The following is a 19,143-nucleotide window of genomic DNA, read 5'->3' as shown; positions in this document are numbered from 1 at the left end:
ACTATTCGGAATCTTAAGTCATGAATTGGGATCTTAGTGTATTGCTCCAAGTACTGTCGTGCTTATCACCACTTTGTTAGAGTGAAGTATTCATATATGAATTAGGCTTTTGAATGTGTTGATGTTTTTTTCCACTGCAAAAGTGTCAAATTTGTAAGTGCTTCAAGCCTGAAACCTGCCATCTTCTTGGGACAGTGAGATACTGAAGGTGAGGAAGGTTAAAGTTGTGTTACTTCTTCAGAAAACTAATGATTTTCCAGAGGATTATAACATTATTTGTTTACTTTCCACCTTGTTAATCCAATTTGATGGAAGGCCTTCAGAGAAGACATGGCAAAAGTGAATGCCAAACTATACTTGAGTAAAGGAACAAGGAAGAAATAATTCAGTGCATTGTAACTCTTTGAAATCTCATTCCCATTGTCTTCCTTTGCTGAGGAAGGACATAGAATGACTTGGGTTGGAAGGGACCTTAAAGGTCGTCCAGTTCTGACACTCCTGCCATGGGGAGGGTCATCCCCAACTAGACCAGAGCCCCATCCAACCTGGCCTTGAACTCCTTCAAGGATGAGGCATCCACAGCTTCTCTGGGCTGCCTGTGCTGGTGCCTTGTCATCTTCTGAGTAAATAATTTTCCCCTAACATCAATCTAAATCTTCCCTCTTCTAGCTTAAAACCATTTCCCCTTGTCGTATCAGTACTGGATGGTGTAAAAGTTGATCTTTATCTTTTTCTTTATTCTGTGAAGGGGAGATCACTGGCTAAATCTTGTTTTTCCATAATTGAAATGATGAAAAAGAGTATCTTTGTGCCTTCTTGGCGTGTCATTATGTGCAAGCAATTCAGAAGGGAAAGTAGATGCAGCAACATTTACCTAGAAGCTGTCTTTCCTGTGCATCTTCAGGCAGGAGGATGTAAAAGGTGAATCTAGATGGTTGGTTTACTCTAATCTAAAAGTTATGAAACTTGTTATGAAACCGTAAAATGGGGAAGGTAAAGGAAAATGTACTCTTCCTTCAGTTGAGCACTGCAAGTAGAAGCTTCTCAGTACTTATTTGTGTGAATTGTTATTAAAGAAACTGGTATAAATGCTCCCAGTTCTGCTTCTGTGTTAGAGATACCAGGCACTAGTATTCGGTCAGACAGATCTTCTATCTTATCCTGCCACCTAATAAAAAAATGCCTCTCTCTGTATTTTCAGTTATGTTGTGAAAAACAGGAAGAAATGTGATGCTGGCTCTTTACCTTTGTCATAAGTCTACATTTTCCTTTTGTAGTATTTTACAAAGGCTTGTTTTTGCGACATTAGCAAATGAATTCTGTATTGTTATGATCACTGAATGTCAAACTTCCTTTACATTTAATAGTAGTGATGGAATCTCATGACTTTCAAGCATTTTAAGTAGGCCAGAAAAACACGTTCTTGAGTGCTCAGATGTCCTTGCTCTCACACTTTGGGTGACACACAAGAACGTCAAACTGTTTTCCTGAAAGAAGTTGGAAGGGAAGCTGGAATTCAGGAAACTCTCGTGCACAGAAAAATCCTGTGGGACTTCAGTCATGATAAGCTGTGGAGAACAGAGGTGCCATAATGAAGTTTAATTGTTTGGCTTCTGAATAAAAAAAATGTGATAAGTTCTAACAATAGCTCTGTAATAATAGCAATGCTGCTTTATTATATGCTTTTCTAACATACAGAAAATGTAATGGAGTGCCTCAACCTTCTCAGTGCTTTCTCATTTCCAGGTGATGTTGCACTGGCACGTGCTGTGAGAAGTAACAATACTGTGTTTAACAAACTTTGGTTGGGATTTTTTTCAGGACTTAAGAATGAAGAGTTCTCAACTTTTTCCTGCATTTTCTTGATTTATTTTACTTTATTTTACAAATTACATTCATTGATTCAGAAAACACCTTGTTCCTTTTATTACCAGTTTGCTGTATTGTATTGTTTCCTTTCATTTTCGATGTGTTTCAGGACTTTGTCCCATTGTATCAGGACTTTGAAAATTTCTATACCAGAAACCTCTACATGCGCATTCGAGACACCTGGAACCGTCCAATTTGCAGTGTGCCAGGGGCCAAAGTGGACGTGATGGAGAGAGTTTCCCATGACTATAACTGGACATTCACGTGAGTCAGATTGAAGAAAAGGCTTCCACCAGCTACTTCTAAGTAGGGTCTCTAAAAGCACATTGAAGGCTTTGTGGTTAAAGAAGTGATGAATTATGTTTATTTTGAGATTTACACTGGCTGTTTTGAACCACGTCTGGCCACCAAGATGACTATATGATCTTTGGTAATAACACTTACTGTGTTATTATACTTACAGAACATGATTCTGCATGCATTAAGATTTCATATATAGTCTATGAAATCTATATTCCAATGGTAAGACATACGCTTTTGTGTGTGATGCACAGAACCTGGAGTAGGTCCTTTGGATTGCCTGACTTCTCTTGCTCACTTAGAACCAGTCCAGACACTTGTAAATTTGTGAAACACAGCCAAAAATTTAAGGGCAGATGTATTTTGTTGTCTTCTGTTTTTTTTTTTGTTTTTATTTTTAAGTTGGAAATGACATAGCACGAGGCTTGACATGAAGAGGTTTGCAGCAGAGTATTTGGTGAAACTAGTCATATTTTCTTGGCTTTCAAGGGGAAAATAATTAAAACTTCTTTTTCCACTAAACTTCTTTTTTAATCTCCTTGTCACGTAGCATCAGCACAACAGTGCCAGATGTGTTTCCTTTCCATGGTTAGAGGATATCCTGCTTGAGGGGCTGCCAAGTTAACTGATCTAGATATCTTATTTTCTAATCGGACAGCAAATTGTGTGTTTCTGAGATGGAGGAAGAACAATCCTGAAAACAAACTGTTTGAAAATCCTGAAGTAATATTTGATATAATAGCATAACTGCCTTTTTATATAGACTGTTGCGGGAACTTCCATTTTTAGTTTGCAACTATGAGAGAAGGAGAATGTGTTTTTTGTTGCTGGAGTTTGATAATGAGGATCAGTGCTGAAAAAATTTAATTGTTGATTTTATAGACTTTTTACTAATGTTTCAGTACATACTCTATGAAACTCAAAGAATAGTCTTCTGGCTGAGTTTTGCAATGTTGTGTGTCCTAATTTTTAATGTTTTTTTTAACACAGGTACACGGGGAGAGTGATAAAAGGTGTTATTAATATGGGTTCTTATAACTACCTTGGATTTGCACAGAACAATGGGACTTGCCAGCAGGCAGCAGCTAAAGTTCTGTCCCAGTATGGAGCTGGGGTGTGCAGCAGTAGGCAAGAGATGGGTAAGTTGGAGGAAGATAGGACGTTCCTTCAATGTTTGTTTCAAAGTATTTAATTTGATCTCAAATCTTCTAAACATTACTTATTTCAACTCTGGAACTTTAGACTAAGCAATAAAGAAATCGTTGTTTTAGTGAAGATAAATTGGCCTTCTGGGTTTAGTTTATACAGCACAGCTGTTGATTTGTTAATGTTTACAGTGTTACTGTCTGGGGTTTTGAGTAAAGACTGTACTGGTTGATGAAGATGTTTACTGTAGAATACAGCAATAGTGAAAGCTTTTAACCCTGAATTTCTTCTGTTTAATGTGCAGGGAACTTGGACAAACATGAAGAGCTGGAAAAGCTGGTTGCCAGATTTCTAGGTGTGGAATCTGCAATGGCATATGGCATGGGATTTGCAACCAACTCTATGAACATTCCAGCCTTAGTAGGCAAGGTATGGCTCAAGTTACTGGTAAGAGCACATCTAACAAAGACTGTGGGTTCAGTTTTCTAAAATCTACTTGTCTATTTTTTTTTTATTTTTATTTTTATTTTTTTACTTCCGTGACAGCACCTGCAAATATTCTCTGTGGAAACTAAGTCACAGAAAACATTGCTAGCTTTGCAAAAATCTTTGGGCAGCAGCATCCTATGGACCGGTAGCACTCCAGATCTTGAAAGAACAGCTTAGCATGTTATGGCTTGTTTTCTCAGGCTACTTGTTAGTATAGTAAACGGTGGTTCATTGACTTAAAGATATTTTGATGCTCTTGAGACACCAAGAATTAACTGTCATTCTGCAGGACTTCAGTGGGTGGTGAAACAAGTAATTATTTAAGCTAGCAGCAGTTGTGTGTCTTTATTTACCACATTAAGGCTGCAAATCATTTCTTAGCCAGTCTTGCCTGAGCCAGCTGCATTTATGTTGGATTTTTTTCCTTTGGTTGTTTGGGTTTTTTTGTGTTCTTAAATTAGCTCTGAGCTAAGTTTAAAGGTGCTCTGAGAGTTTAAAGGTGTTGCGTGCTGTGAAACTTAACTTTTTCAATATCTTTCCCCTTCCCCTTCTAATTCAGGGCTGTCTAATTTTGAGTGATGAACTGAACCATGCATCTCTAGTACTTGGGGCAAGACTGTCAGGAGCAGCTATTCGAATCTTTAAGCACAACAGTAAGTATCAAATGGTGGACATTGCCTTTCTGCTGCGTCTTCAGATCAGATGGAAACTCTTTTCTAATACTTGGAAATCCCATTTCATGTAAGAAATCAGTTGCTGGTTACCTGAAAGGTCTGCTGCTGACTGCTGCTACTATTCAGTCATTTTGAGTTGGAAATTGTTTTATATATTCAGTCTCAAATAGTAGGGCTTAGATCATTAAGATGGGCTGACGTGCATCTCTGCATGTGAAGAACAACACATTGCTCTCTGGCAGGTTTACAGGCAGTAGTGTTCTAACGTAGCTTCTTGTTACCTGGTTAGCTCAGCACTGTCAAGCTCATCTAATAGTCCGTGTCATGTAGTAACGTAGTCTTGTAGAGGTCTAGGTTATGATTTGAGGCAATAGGAAAGTTTTTAACTTTAGGATGAGATGCTAGCATGGTCCTACATCTAGAGAACTTTAACAATAGCGATGTCATGGCCAAACTTGACCACTGTGTGCTCATACAGTGTAGCACAAAAGGGATTTCAGGACATGAAGCATTGATTAACTGCTACTTGTGTGTATTTTGAAAGCAGATACTTAGAATTGTCATTTTGCTGGTTTCAGCTTCCTCCAAGGGAGGCGTTTTATTTTTCGAATTAAAAAAGACTTTCTTCTTCTTAGTCTCAGTGGAAGGCATACCATCTTCCTAATTCATGAAGTCACTACCTTCATTCTTCAGTTACTCGTAACTCGTAATGCACTTTTTATGTTATCATTCTCTGAGATCACGTTGACTCTTCTTCCTTTGAAATCTCTGGTGGTGACAGCAAAGTTTGGGTGGCTCTAGTTCTTTTTCTTTCCTTGTCCTACTGGGTGGTAAATCCTTTACTGTGTTTCTTTGTTTATTGTTTATTGTGTTTATTTAGTCTTTCTTACTTTCTTATTCTCTATTGTTTGAGTGCTTTTCCTTAAAGAAGCACAGAGAGTACTGGTAACACTTCATTATTTTTTTTTTGGTCACCATTCTTCATCAGTCTTGAATGCAGTGCGTTTTGGTTGCTGGGCAAGATCACAAAAACTTTGCACTCATCTTCTGTGTTTATATAGGCATATTTCTGAATATTGTCCCATGTTCCAGAATTTTAGGGGGTGCTCACAGAAATATAGTCCTGGTTATTATGTGAGAAGGACTTAGAAGCTCTGGCATTATAAGGAAGAACAGATGTGGGATTATAGGGTACAAACTAGCAATGGTGAGCCTATGGGTTACTCTAGAAACTTTCTACATGTTGGAGATCCATGAAAGAGAATGGAATAGCAGATTAGAATCAGAAGGTAAAATGCAAACAATAAACTGCATGTATTCTTAGTACTATCTTGTTACGGTCTATGCTGCTTTAATTAATCTCATTTTTTCCAAGACACGAATGGCTTCACTCATTATTTTTAGAAATTTTCATTTTTTCCCTACTTCATTGTGTAGTTTGTCCTTTTTATTAAGGTTAGACTTACTTTGTAATCCTTCTCTTCCTTGAAAGATTAGAGCAGAAGGCATTTACTCTAGTATTTTCCATAACTGCACTAAATTCATCCTTTTTTTCCATGGGGGAGATAACGGAGAAAGGGATTATTCCACTGTTTATTTGATCTTTGTCTTTTTTCTGATCACTGTTTCTAACAGTTAAGTTGACCTGTTTTATTCTCTAATTTCTAGTCTAGTTCTACTTCATAAGCTCCACTTGCTGCTAAAATGGTTTTAGTCTACTGGTCGTCTTTTCATGATTTATGAGGTTCTTTGTGTTCTTTCATTTGCTTGTTTCTTGCTCAACATTTTAGTTTTTATGGTTGGATTGCTGCTATCTCTGTTTCTTCCTCACGATTTTTTATCTTCAGGACTGATTTCACATGTATGCATTTGTTTATGTTACACTGTTAGGTGTACTTGGATTATGTCAAGTGTTTTTAGTCAAACCTAATAAGGTTTCAGATTACATGTCTACTAACATCATCATCCATCTAGCTTCTGGTATGCTTAGCATTGTCATTATTTCCTGCACTCGTTCTCCCTTTTTCCTCCCTGTTTGTTTTTGTAGTTTCCCGTTCCACACCTTTTGTCTCTTTGTCTTTTAAACAGAAAATCCTTGTTCTTCACTTTGGTCAGTCTTCTACTTTGGCTGATTATCTTTGAGCTTGCTCCTTATTTCTATACCTAAAGACACTGTTGCCCCTTACATTCCTCTCTCTTTTCCTAGCAATGGTATGCCTTCCTCCACCCCATATTCATTCTTCCTCTGCCCTCCTAGTCCTTCTTTGCAACTTGTGCTACTGCTTGTACTTTTAATTTAGGATGGTCAAATTCTGCATCAGAGTTGGTGTAATCACCCAGTCCCCCTGATCTTATCTATAGGCCTGCAGCTAGATGAAGCCTATGCTTACTGATTTATATATGGTCTCTCTTCCATACGTAATCCATTTGTGTGTTTTTGGAGTGATGCTATCTTTTGTCATGTTAGAGCTCAAGCCAGTAGCTGTTTCAGTACCATTTAACAGTAATTTCTGGTGCAGATATGCGAAGCCTGGAGAAGCTGCTGAAAGATGCTATTGTGCATGGACAACCTCGTACACGGAGGCCCTGGAAAAAAATTCTTATCTTGGTGGAAGGAATATACAGGTACAAACTATACTTCATATTCCTAAGACCCTCTGCATATGATCTAGCTGCTTAGTGTTTGGGTTCCTTTGTCAAATCAAACTGAATATTATCACTTCACAGTTATTTCATGGATCTCTTATCTGAGGTTTAATTGAAGTATGTATGCTTCACATCCTAAACTTTTTGTTGCTAGTATGGTAGGTGCACCTGGTATTATCACAATGCTCACCACGTCTAGATCAGGTTTTAGAAGTTAATCTAAATCGATATTCATATCAGAGCTGAGGTCTTAAATTGCTTGTCTATTCCATTCTTACTGTGCTCAGTGGATGATGCTGATGTGAATGGAATTATGCAATGTGAAGGTTTTTTGTATGTAGGAGTATGTAGTTTTTGCTAATTGGCATTAAAATCATCAATGTGACTTTCAGCACAAAACAGTTCAAGACTATCCTTAGCCCTAAAAACAGTAAGCAAGTAGGATGTCAGATCAAAATACTGATGTTAGAGTGGAAGTGTAAAAGGGATAATTTAATTTATTAAACTATCAGCGATGATGTTCCTTTGCCTCTTATTGCTACTGCTACTGATTTTTCAGTATGTCAGCATCCCAAAGAGGTTAAACAGGTATATAGTTACCTGAGCAGTAGGTCCAAAGAGGACTTGTTTTTCAACTCTGCAGAAGAAAAATGCATATAGAAAGTTCTATGTGGTCACAATTAATAAGAGTAAAGAATAGAAATTTTAGTGATGTCTGGCTCTGCAAAGAGAACCCCAACCATTAAGTCAACTCACAATTAATTTCTGTTTCTCAACAGTATGGAGGGATCCATAGTCCGTTTGCCTGAAGTGATTGCCCTTAAGAAGAAGTATAAATCCTATCTGTACCTTGATGAGGCTCATAGTATAGGTGCACTGGGTCCTACTGGTCGGGGTGTAGTGGAGTATTTTGGACTCAATCCTGAAGATGTGGATGTTATGATGGGAACATTTACCAAAAGCTTTGGAGCTGCTGGAGGATACATCGGGGGCAAGAAGGTAAAAAGCTGAAAATGTTATGGCTGTTTGAGGCTGGTGTTGTAGCTTTTATTAAGCATTTCCATGTTGATTTGTTTCTTAAATTGCCCTTATTGTCCATTTGTTTCATAATTTTACTTACTGTCTAGTACAATGAAAGTCTGTTCAGTGCCATTGAGCCTAATCTAATAAAATACCTCATAATTCTGTAGTTTGCATGTCGTCAGTGGTGAGCTTAGTTTTGCAGAAAGTCTGGTTAAGAGTGTAGTATCTTAGGAACAGTTAGGAGCCAGGAAGCAGGAATTTCTCAATATTACTTTTAATGAAGAAGGAAGAATGCCTTCAAAAGCTTGAGGTTTTTCAGCTCATTTGGAAAAAATCCATTTCTTAGCTTAGCGTAGTGGGGATGATTTCTTCTGGACATCAAAAGTTTACTTTTGAAAAGACTTCTTCGTGTGTATGGGCACTGATTCTTTTGTATTGAAAGGTACTACTAGAACATACTGGCCTTTGTCAAACTGCTCCTTTTGGCAGGGATGATGTAGACAGTTACATGTGTCCCTTCATATATCCTTGCATGTATATTACAGATGAGACTTATAGTAAACCTTTAATTCAGAGTAAAACTCCACTGTTTTCCTGTCAGGATGATTAGTTGTTTAGATGCAAATAGTGATGTACTTCACTCCATCCGAATGGGGATGGGACTTGCAGAAGTTCCTTTCTGAGATTTTACTGCAACTGGTATAAAATGTGTCTGACATGTTAACCAGAACAAAGCACCATCTTATTCTTTTTCCAAGGTAGCAGAATTAACTCCCTTGGTGTATGGTGAAGCAGCCAGGAGTCCTTCATGGTTGCTTTTTAGGTACTCTTGTTTGTGGAATTACTTCAGAAGAGGCCTTAAATGCTCCTGCTCTGGGTTATTTCAAAATCCTTTTACAACTTCCTTTAATTTAACTCTGACTCCAGGCAGACAATAATATAAAATTGAATGATTCTGCCTCTTTATAATATATTCCCTGCTTGTGCTGTGGATGGGGCAATCTTAACAGCTTTATGATGGAATCTGTCCTGGCGTTTGTACTGGTTTTTGTGATATTTTACTGGAGTTGTCTCATCATTATGAAGGGTTTTGTTTCAACTAAACAACAAGCAATCTGGATCAATGGTATCTTTGTCTTTTGTTCCCATATGACCTGTCTTTACCCCCTAACCAATCTAGAGTGTATACTTACTTGGGAAGTGCAGGAGCGGTAGCCTAGATTCTTGCAATCTTAGAGATTTTATTTATATTGCAATAGTAAATGGGAGAAAGTAGTGTTTTGTAGCCTGTGCTGTTTGGTGATTTCTTTTATGGGGAAGCAATTCTATTGAGCATGATACATAAACACCTGTGGATACTGCTCCCCACTGTTTCACTTGTTTTATACTCCTATGATTATAATAAATGCTCTTGAAATAAGGGTTTGCACACAGTTTGAGTAGTGCAAGACACCTCGTTGCAATCTAATGCTGTTGTTGCTAAGCAGATCTGTCATAGTCACTTATCTTTCATCAATGGATATTCTTGCCCTGGGGATTATAATTATAGGTAGTCACATCTCTGCTGGTCACATCTCAACTGTTCATTACTTATACTGTAAAGTAAGTCCCTGAGCTATCTATTCTTTTCCAGGACATGCTGGAAGAGGTTTGTTGTAATGGCCTAACTTACTCTGTTGCTAAAGCATTCCTCTGGAGTGCTGAAAAAGCTGTGTCTGATGGCCTCTTGTGTTTTTCTAGGAGCTGATTGATTACCTCAGGACTCACTCTCACAGTGCTGTGTATGCAACATCACTATCACCTCCTGTTGTGGAGCAAATCATCACCTCCATGAAGTGCATTATGGGTGAAGATGGTACAACTTTTGGTGAGTCTTTGCAACATTAAGCACCTGGAAGAGGGTAGAGAAAACTCATTCAGCAAATACATTCATATTGCCTGTAGGCTTACTATCCTACTTGGCATATCAGCATAATAAACGTGTAAAGTGTTTTCGGCTAAAGGTAAGTCATCCTAGGCTCACGCAGGAAAGTATTGTTTTGTATTGATTTTTTTTGCTGTTGGTCTGTATGTAGCTTTTCTAGCTTTCCCCTCTTTTGTTCTTCTGTCCATTGTTATTTTCCCAACTTTTTAGAGTACTTTGTTGTATGTTTTACAGTCTTGCTTGGTTACTGGAGGGGACAGTGGTTTCAGTTTTTCATCTGTAGCGTAGCTTGATGTTTTCACCTTGGTTAAAGTAAATGAGGACATATTTTTAAAATCCCTTTTTACTTAAGGAGCTAGAGGCAGAATTCAAGATCAGAGGATTTAATACACTGACAGAGGTGTGTTCAGCTCTCTTGATTCAATTTTTTTTTTCATGCTAGATAAGAAAGGGAAGATCTGTAGAATTCTTGATTCATGTAAAGTCCTAAAGCCAAATTTATGCAACTTGTTTGCTTCATAAGTAGAGGTTGGTTTTTTTTTTTTTCAGGCATGAAATAAATAACTTACACATCAGAAGGGCAGGCAGCCTTGAAACTGAAATTGTACAGCACTTTGCACATAGAATACTTTTCCATCTTCATTGTTTCTTAAAACGTTGTGAGCAGCTCACACAGCATGGCAGCATAGCTCACAGAGGATCTCAGTGGCTTTCAATTCAGATGCTCTTAATATATTTAAGCATTTGAATTCTCATTTACAGTAGTTTCAGGCATCCGGCCACAAGGTGGTGGTGTGCACTGATGAGTGGTATTTGCTTTTGAACTTGGATAACCTGGTCAGTTAACTTAGCTGGTAACTCTTACAGTGGAAAAGTATACTGGTTAAATAACTTTAGAACCCAAGATGTCCCTGTTAATGCCCTCAGAATGGATAATAAACTAATTTCAAACTGCCTAAAAAGTTGTGCCAAAGTGCTGCATTTTGCATCTTAAAAATGACTGAGCTCTTTTTAACTAATGATGTGCTCAAGTGTCGATTGATTTGGTTTCTTCCAATATCTGTTTGGCGTAATGAAGTTGAAAAAAGAAATGTCAAACAGAAATCAGTTATAAACTATGCCATTTTTGCCCCTTTCTGAGGCTACAGGATAATATTCATTCAAGCTGTGAGAAGGGAAGCAATGTCCATGGTCTGCCTTTCTCCTGCCATTATACCAGCAAGACCCATCCACACTGAAATCGGGAACCAGTCAGTTAAAGTAGCCTTAAAACTCAAAATACCTTTTTTTATTGTGTTGCTTAATATGCATATCAAGCTATATCCTAGTTTGGTGCATAGCACTGCCAGTATTCCTAGCCACTCTTTCTACTGAAAAAAAAAAAACAAACAAAAAAACTTATGGTGTTTGAAGGCTGGATCATTTCAAGGAAGCTTCTACTTCAGAATTATGATTGAGTTTTAGTGCTTTTTTTTGTAGAAGTGCTGGGTATTGCAACTGAGTAGCCTGTATAATCAATGAATATAAAGGTGCTATAATTATGAAATAAACAAGAGAGTTTAGCTAAGCAGGTTAGAATAACAAAAAGAGAATAGATAGAAAGCTTACCCATGTCCTAGGTTCGCTGCAAAACTCCAGAGGAGGGATCTCCAGATGAGATCCTTCCCCACTGGCAGTCAGCTCTTCCATGGGTCTAGGAGAGGTGCAGCCAGGCTCCACCCCTTCTGGCAGTACAGGTGAATTGCCTTCACCTGTGCTCCATGGCTGACTCATTGCTCACCTCAGGTGATCCATCAGAGGTTCAGGCTGTGATTCAGCAGTTCCCATACACTAGCCACAGTTCTGTCTGGTCAAAAAGGATTTCTCAGCTACAGCTCTAGTGAAAGCATTAGTGTCTCTGTAATTATCTAACTCAGACTTTATCTAGCATGAGTTCCTTACAGAATAATTTCTGCATGCAGTTGTGGAGTTGTTTTTTTCCTTTTTTTTTTTTTGTGTGTGTAATGCTATTTCTTAGTTACGCTCTTTAACTTCTTTGAGGCTTTAAAGATAGTAGTACTTCATAGGATTGTCTGTGCCTGAAATTAGCTAGTGTAATTGTGTGAATTGAACAGCTGCCTAGTGATAACATGACAAAGGCTTTTCCTTATTTAAGGGATTTGGCTGAAAAACTTGTGGTTTTGATTCTGTGGAATTGTGTTTGAGGGTCTGAAGAACTGCTGTCTGCATTTGGTTTGACCACAGAAAGTCTGAAGTAGAGTAGTTCTGGAGAGTTGTTAACTGTGGAAGGCATGCAAGAAGTAGTGCTAAACTGGGAAACTGGGTTGCTGATAAGCATCTCTGAATAAACCAAGCATTACAGAAATGTAACTACTTCTAAATTAATCAAGCTGAACTAATGGATAAGGTGGACTGAGATAGGACAGTGGGTTTTCTCTGTTTTCCAAGGGTGCAAGAGATGGAGCTGAATCAGAATGATAAACTACTAGATCCAAACCTTGTTCATTCACAACTAACTCTTTTAATGGCTTCAGGAATGCTTACTTGTAAAGTCTTTGTGGCTTCTTTATCTGCCTGTTTCTCTTCACCACTGCTAGTAAAAGTAATCATTCTCTGTGGCATCAAACCTTTGTGGAAACTGTGGTTTCAGATTAGGATGGTCTGTAACTGAGGAATGTGTCATAGAAAGTAATTCGTTTTTATGGATAAAAGACTTTTGTGTATTACTTTGCAAAAATAAATTAAAATTCTCTTCTGTGTTTAGGACTATTTCTGAATTTAGTGAAACATCTAGAGGCTCTGAATTTTCAGTACAAGGTGTTGTAGTTACTAAAACCTTACATAACTATAAAAGAAAACATCTAGTTTCAGATCTTTCTAGCAAGCTGCCAGAGAATAAGCAAAGTATTTGTAATAGGCAGCACGCACAAAATACAGATGCTATGAGAAGTTGAATTGCTGTTCACAGAGAATGTAGAACTGACAGTCTGCAAATATGCTGCCTGAACTGGGACAGCAGTGTCTTGTGTCTTGGGTTCATTCAGTTCAAACTAATCTGTTAATTCCAGGTACTGTTGATGCATGTAAGTGACTGTCTGGACTCAGTCTCTGAAAGCAGTTACAGGAACACATTTGTACATAAATGCAAGCATATTACTTCGCCCTTTCTTGATTAAAAAATGTTCTTCCAGTACTACTTCTGAAACTCCTCTACACTACTTGGTTACTGTAGTACATCTGTCCTATTTTATTTCTCATTGTTTCTCTTACACTTGAAGACCAAGTAAATATGAAAGTAAAACATGCTTAACTTGTGATTACTTTGATAACTTTTTCAGCAGAACAGTCCTTAAGAGTGGTGAACATCTTAGGCATGTTAAATGTCTTCAGGGAGCTCTCCGGTCAGTGATAATGTACCACAGTCATTGTATTTGATTCTGATATGTAGTAGAGTAGAGTGAGGAGAAGGGATGGAGAAAGCCTTTTCCACAGGTGAATTTTTGGTGCTGGTGTTCCAATTCAAAGTCATTATGACTGAGCCACATACAGGCAAGTGTTGCAGAAACTTGTCAGCGGCTCAAGGTGTGCTTTTCTGTCTCTCTGTTCAAGTCACAAAGTTGAATAAGTTATGGCTGGTTTTACAGATGAACACATTTTCATAACAATGATAGTAACTGAAAGAAAAGCCGTAAGCAGCTTTCTGGGAGTTCACAGTCAGTATACACTAAGATGATAAAATGATTCCTAGAATGGGGCTCTGAAAACTTGTAGGGCCACTGAATTCTTGCCATTCCCATGGTGTTTTGTTTATTTAAATTGACTGGGGAAGACGAGTCACCTGGTGGTTATCCTGGTACATTAGATATTGTTAGCTTATATGGTATTAAGTACTTAACCTGCCTTGGTGAATTTTTCAGACTCAATTGTTCTATTTGAAAGATGACTTTTTGCTATTACAAGCTCACTAGGACTGGGAATCTAGTTATCTCCTTTTTTTTGTAAGAGATAGTAATGTACCTTGTGCAACTGGGGCTCTGCTAGTATTGTTGGTTTTCAAGACCCAGCCTCTTTGTTGCCCTGATAATGTTGCATGGGGACAAATGAAGAAAAACACATAAAGGAACAAGACATGGGTAAATTAAAACATGCAAGATGAAGCCAGTCTAGGGACTGGTTAACCTCTGTCAGAGATAAAATATAGTTTGTTCTCCTGCATATTAAAAACTGAATGCTTAATGTTTAAGTTTTAACTGTTAATAGCTTATAAAAGAGGTGAACTGCTTCTTTCCATGTCCATAGTTCAGCAATAGTAGTTATGCATACAAGTTTACTGTCATGTATTTCATTGTCAGGAGGTAAGTATCCCTTGCCTTACAGTGCTGTACTAAAATAGCATTTGCAGAATAAGTTATGGAGACACCTTCGACAAGATAGCGTTTCAAATTTGTGTGAATATTGGCTTCAGCACTGTATAGAAAACCAAGTTTACTATCTTATATAGCTCTAAAGTTTTAGACAATGGAGATGGAAGTATTGCAGTTTGTCTGAGCTGCTAAACTATCAAAAACAACTAACTTTTGAAGGCTAGCCAGTTAGCTGTGTCTAGTTTGATAGGTGTTTGTCATCTTAGCACCTTAAATTTGAGTAACTAGTAGTGTATCTGGTCAGTTTTAATAATTAAAAAACAAAAAAACCAAAAAAAAAACCATGATTTGTAATCTTGCTGTTGTTGTATGCAGTGAATTTGAGTGAATTAGATTAAAAAAAAAAGTGTTAAACCAATTATTACCAACAGCAATTAGGATGTACAGCTGTGTTGGCAGGGAACTGTGAGCTTAACTCAACAGTTCAGAAGGCTGGATCATTGCTATGATTTTGATATACCCAGGAAGATACACATTGGAAACTAAACTAAGCCTGACCCCTGTAAATTCTAGGAGAGAAAAGACTGGAATTATACTGTATAGAGAGAAGAGACTGTATATTTAGTTAGGCCCTTGAGTGGGTATATGACTTCAGCTAAATCAGCTGCCTTATCAGTAGGCTTCTTCGAATCAGATATTCTGTAAACATTCCTCTTTTCCTTATAAAAATGATCCAGAAATATATGCAAATATACAATGTAAGCAGTGGCAAAGAAATGGCTCACATTATATTAGTTGATATAGGATTCTGAATAATGTATAGCATATTTGTAAATAAAGTTTATCTCTTGTCATTGGTAGTAGTAGACAAGCAAATGGAAGCCCTTCTGCTTGAAGGGGGAATAAATACTCCTTGTACAGGCTGAGGTTGAAAATGTTCAATTAGCATTAAAATCGTTTCGTTTGAATTTCCTCCAATAATGCACTTGTTAATGAGGTGTTAAATTATCACCTTGAGAACCCAGGTTCCAGTCAAAACTAATTTGAGCAAAGTGAAAACTTTTTTTGTTTCTACCCTTGAGAATCTCAAGCTGAGCTGGGAAAGGGTTGGAAAAACAAATACTCTAGGGGTTATAAAGAGAATTTCCTGCTTCTCTCCAGGGGACTGACAGCTTTAAACATCACTCTGTATTTGTGCTTCCAGCTGGGGATCTTTTAAATCCAGCTTGTTGCTGCATCCTTACCTCCCTCCCACTGTGCATGGCAAACCAAGAAAAATTGCTTTAACTTGAGCTGAGGAGGAGAAATCCTTCAGCTGCTGGTGCTTTGAAGATTGTTTAGAGGCATTAACAGAGCAGTTCCCATTGTTTTCTGCATTGGAATGTGAGATTCTTCAGTCCCACTTCTTTTGAACTTCAGTCAATATTGTGATGTTTGTGCAAGAGCTCGTAAAGCTTGATAACTCTGCATTTGCTTTGTTCTGGTAATATCCCAGTACATGCTATTTATTTGCTATATCTACATAGCCTAAATATTGATCCATCATAGCAGAAATAGGACTAAGAACAGGGCTTTGCTGAAGTATTTTCATTTCCTTTCAGTTTGTTTACTGTGTTTGAATTGAAGTGTATTTCCTCTCTTTTTCCTCTCAATTCTTGGTGTCACATTTCTACAGTATGTCTGTAGAGTGCTGTTCCTCCTGGGAAAGGAGGAAAGCAGTAGGCAGCAGCTTGCTGGCATATATTGTTGGCAGCGGAGTAACTAAAAATGTTGTTAGTCTGTGAATGTCAAAGTAAAGCATTTGAAAGGAAGTAATCACAAGTAAGGTCACGTGCCCTCTTTTGGCTAATGAGGAAATTGGGTTCGTGATTCACAGTAGTTTACAGCAAAGTTGGTTTGTTTCTGTTTTTACTACCTGAATGACCCATGTAAACACAGTCTCCTATCATCAGTCCTGGAAACTGCAGCAATTTTCTTTGTAGAAAAGTTAATACTAGTATTACAGTGTTTGCAATTACAGGCACGTGGCAAAACTTTTTTCTGTGAAGTACATTTAAGGTCATTTCAATTCAGAGATTACAGGGAGAAAATAGATAAATTAACAGGTTTTTTTGATGTATTAGTGAAATTGCAGGATTGTTTGAAGGCTGGCATAGAGGGCTTTGGAAAGATATTATGGTAAGACCTTTCCTAAGGTTATAAATGCTCAATTACTTCCCTTCTTGTTTGAGAGTAGGTTAACATGCAAATATGAGGCCTATGTAGTCCATAGGTATTTTTATTTTTCCCTATAGTAATGTCTGATGTGGAGTGGACTGGAGCCTTTTTCTTTATGATATTCTCTGTGTAGATCAGATTTGTTAAATGTTAGCACAATTTTTTGAAAAGATGGTTTATAGTACAGATTTTTTTTTGGTATGTTCCTGGATGAAAAATATGTGGCTTTCTACACTATTTCTATTTCTGTAATGTATGTAGAGAATATCTGTGCTTCGTAATATAGGGTGAGTTCCAGCACGGCAGCAGTAATGCAAACAACATATAGCTATTGTTTGTTTTTTCTCTTTGAGGAGGATGGCTTCAGAAGAGATTTTTTACCTACTAATGTGAATGAGCTTTAGAGATGAAATTATTTCTTAGAATGCTGTCGTTTTTATTTTTCTCAGACTTAAGGTGACTCTGAATACATGTTCTATACTGAATATATCCTTACTTTTTGACTATAGCTGTCTTTAAAATGTGGAAGTGGGCTTAGTGGCTGATCTTATGCCTGATATTCGGCTGGAGGTGATAGTCTGTATGTTTCTGTGTAGCATTTTATGACATTTGGCAATGAATAAAGGAAGGTAGTATGTTAGGTTAAACTATTCACAACTCATCCTGGTTTAAAAAAAAAAGGCAAAACATGAAGAGACAATATCTTTGATCATCTTCTCTTGCACTATAATGGCACCCTTCTTATGCTGGTGTTAAAAATCCCAAAGCATAATTAGCTTTGATATTAGTTTCCATTGTAGAAAAACAGTATGCACAAAACAGATGGTAGATATAGTTTGCACTCGTTGCTATGTTGTAACGCTACTGAACTGTCTCCATGGAAGTCTATTATAAACATCCTTTATATAACATGCTTTGTCAAAGCTTGCACATTCCTTAGCTTGCAAAGAAGTGTGGTGTTTTTATGTGTTCCTGATGTTCTTTCTCTCTGGTGACTTCCAATTGGCCTGCCAACTTACTTGTATTGTACCAAGGTTTGAATATGTTTATTTCTCTCTTCACTGGTGCTTTGTCTTGTTCACAGGATTAAGAGCAAAGATACATGCATTTTAAGTTCCAGTGTACCGTAGTAAAAACAAAATTGAGTTCTATTTTTTTATTTTTTCCTTTGGGAGGTTAAGTTTCACTGATACTGTATTTTTCATTTTCTTCCTCCTCTTTGCAGTAGAGGCATCATGGTTAGTTCAGAAGAACAGTCTGAGCACACATTTCTTCTCATCAAGGCACAAGAATAGCTGTCAAGTAGGATATTTGCAACTGTCTTAGCAATGGCTGTGAATGTTATTCTTGGGACTCTGCATTTGTGAGAATGCACAACTTGAGTCAGTAGCAGTACCACCAATCTCACAAATCCTTTCAGAAGTTAACATACAAAGTCAGATAATATGTGTACTCAGGCAACACAAACTTAATTTGTTTGTTCTGGAGTGATACTCTGAATCTCACTATTTAAAATTATTGATCCATCTGATCAAATGCATTTTATATTGAACTTCAAAATAAAGATGACTGCAAATCATAATTATTAAGATGCAATGAATTTTATGCGTGTCACGGGTGTGTAACCAGATTCAGTTAACAAAGCACATTAAGCACAAACAGTTAGACAGTGCCCATCTGCGGAGGTGTTTAAGACCAGCTTGCATGGGACCCTGGGCAATCTGATCTACTACTTGATCTAGCAGTTGGCAACCCTGCCTGTGGCAGGGGGTAGAGCTTGATAATCTTTGAGCTCCTTTCCAACCCAAGCTGTTCTTTGATTTTATGAATTCGCGGTAAGCATAAATGAAGAATGTGAGGTGTTTTTTCTTCAGTGTGTGAATTTCAATAAAGACTGAAAAACCTTTGTGAAACTGAGGAGACGGTATTTCTAGGTGTACCTGTTTTTGATCTGGTATAATATTGTAGTTACTGTTGAAGTAAAATAGCAAATACAGGCTAGACTTAATTCTAGTAGCTGTTAAATAACCAGTTGCAACAATAACCTTGTCAGCAGGAAGTCCTTTCCAGAGTCTTAAATAAACAAAAACACATTTACTTTATACCAGGGAAAAGTCTCTGTTATGTTCTCCTATCTAATGAGAATAAGTTCTTGGAGTAAATACAAGTCATTGGCTTTACGTTTGAGGATGAAATGGTTCTTTGAGTTAACTCAAATAGGTAGCTTACATTGATACGTATCTACTATCTGGCAATTCCTGTGTTTAAAATCAGTGTGCTGCTGACAATAAATAATGTACTTTAATTTGTATCCTCTCTTATATAAAATAAAAGCTCACATGAATACGGAATTGTGCAGCTCTTCTGTTTAGGAAACTCAGAACATTTTGGTTTTGTCTTTTTTCTTAGTGCTACAACTGTGTAATTCAGTCTTTTGCAAAGCAATGCTTACCTCATGGTAATTTAGGTTAAGATCAAACTCTGATATGTG

At 37.4% G+C, this 19,143-nt stretch overlaps 1 protein-coding gene across 1 annotated transcript in view; it reads left to right on the top strand.

Moving 5' to 3' along the window:
• SPTLC2 (serine palmitoyltransferase long chain base subunit 2) overlaps nucleotides 1-19,143 on the top strand; it is a 65,004-nt gene that overhangs the window by 16,722 nt on the left and 29,139 nt on the right. The window contains exons 3-9 of the mRNA XM_048950246.1: nucleotides 1,979-2,133; nucleotides 3,160-3,308; nucleotides 3,620-3,744; nucleotides 4,364-4,457; nucleotides 6,998-7,103; nucleotides 7,904-8,123; nucleotides 9,888-10,014. Of these exons, the coding sequence (XP_048806203.1) occupies nucleotides 1,979-2,133; nucleotides 3,160-3,308; nucleotides 3,620-3,744; nucleotides 4,364-4,457; nucleotides 6,998-7,103; nucleotides 7,904-8,123; nucleotides 9,888-10,014 (976 nt within the window). The remainder of the gene's footprint in view (nucleotides 1-1,978; nucleotides 2,134-3,159; nucleotides 3,309-3,619; nucleotides 3,745-4,363; nucleotides 4,458-6,997; nucleotides 7,104-7,903; nucleotides 8,124-9,887; nucleotides 10,015-19,143) is intronic.

Source organism: Lagopus muta, chromosome 6, assembly GCF_023343835.1.
Source record: "Lagopus muta isolate bLagMut1 chromosome 6, bLagMut1 primary, whole genome shotgun sequence".
NCBI classification, from domain to species: Eukaryota; Metazoa; Chordata; class Aves; order Galliformes; family Phasianidae; genus Lagopus; species Lagopus muta.
The sequence above is the reverse complement of the archived record's forward strand: the minus strand, read 5'-3'. Positions and strand labels throughout refer to the sequence as shown.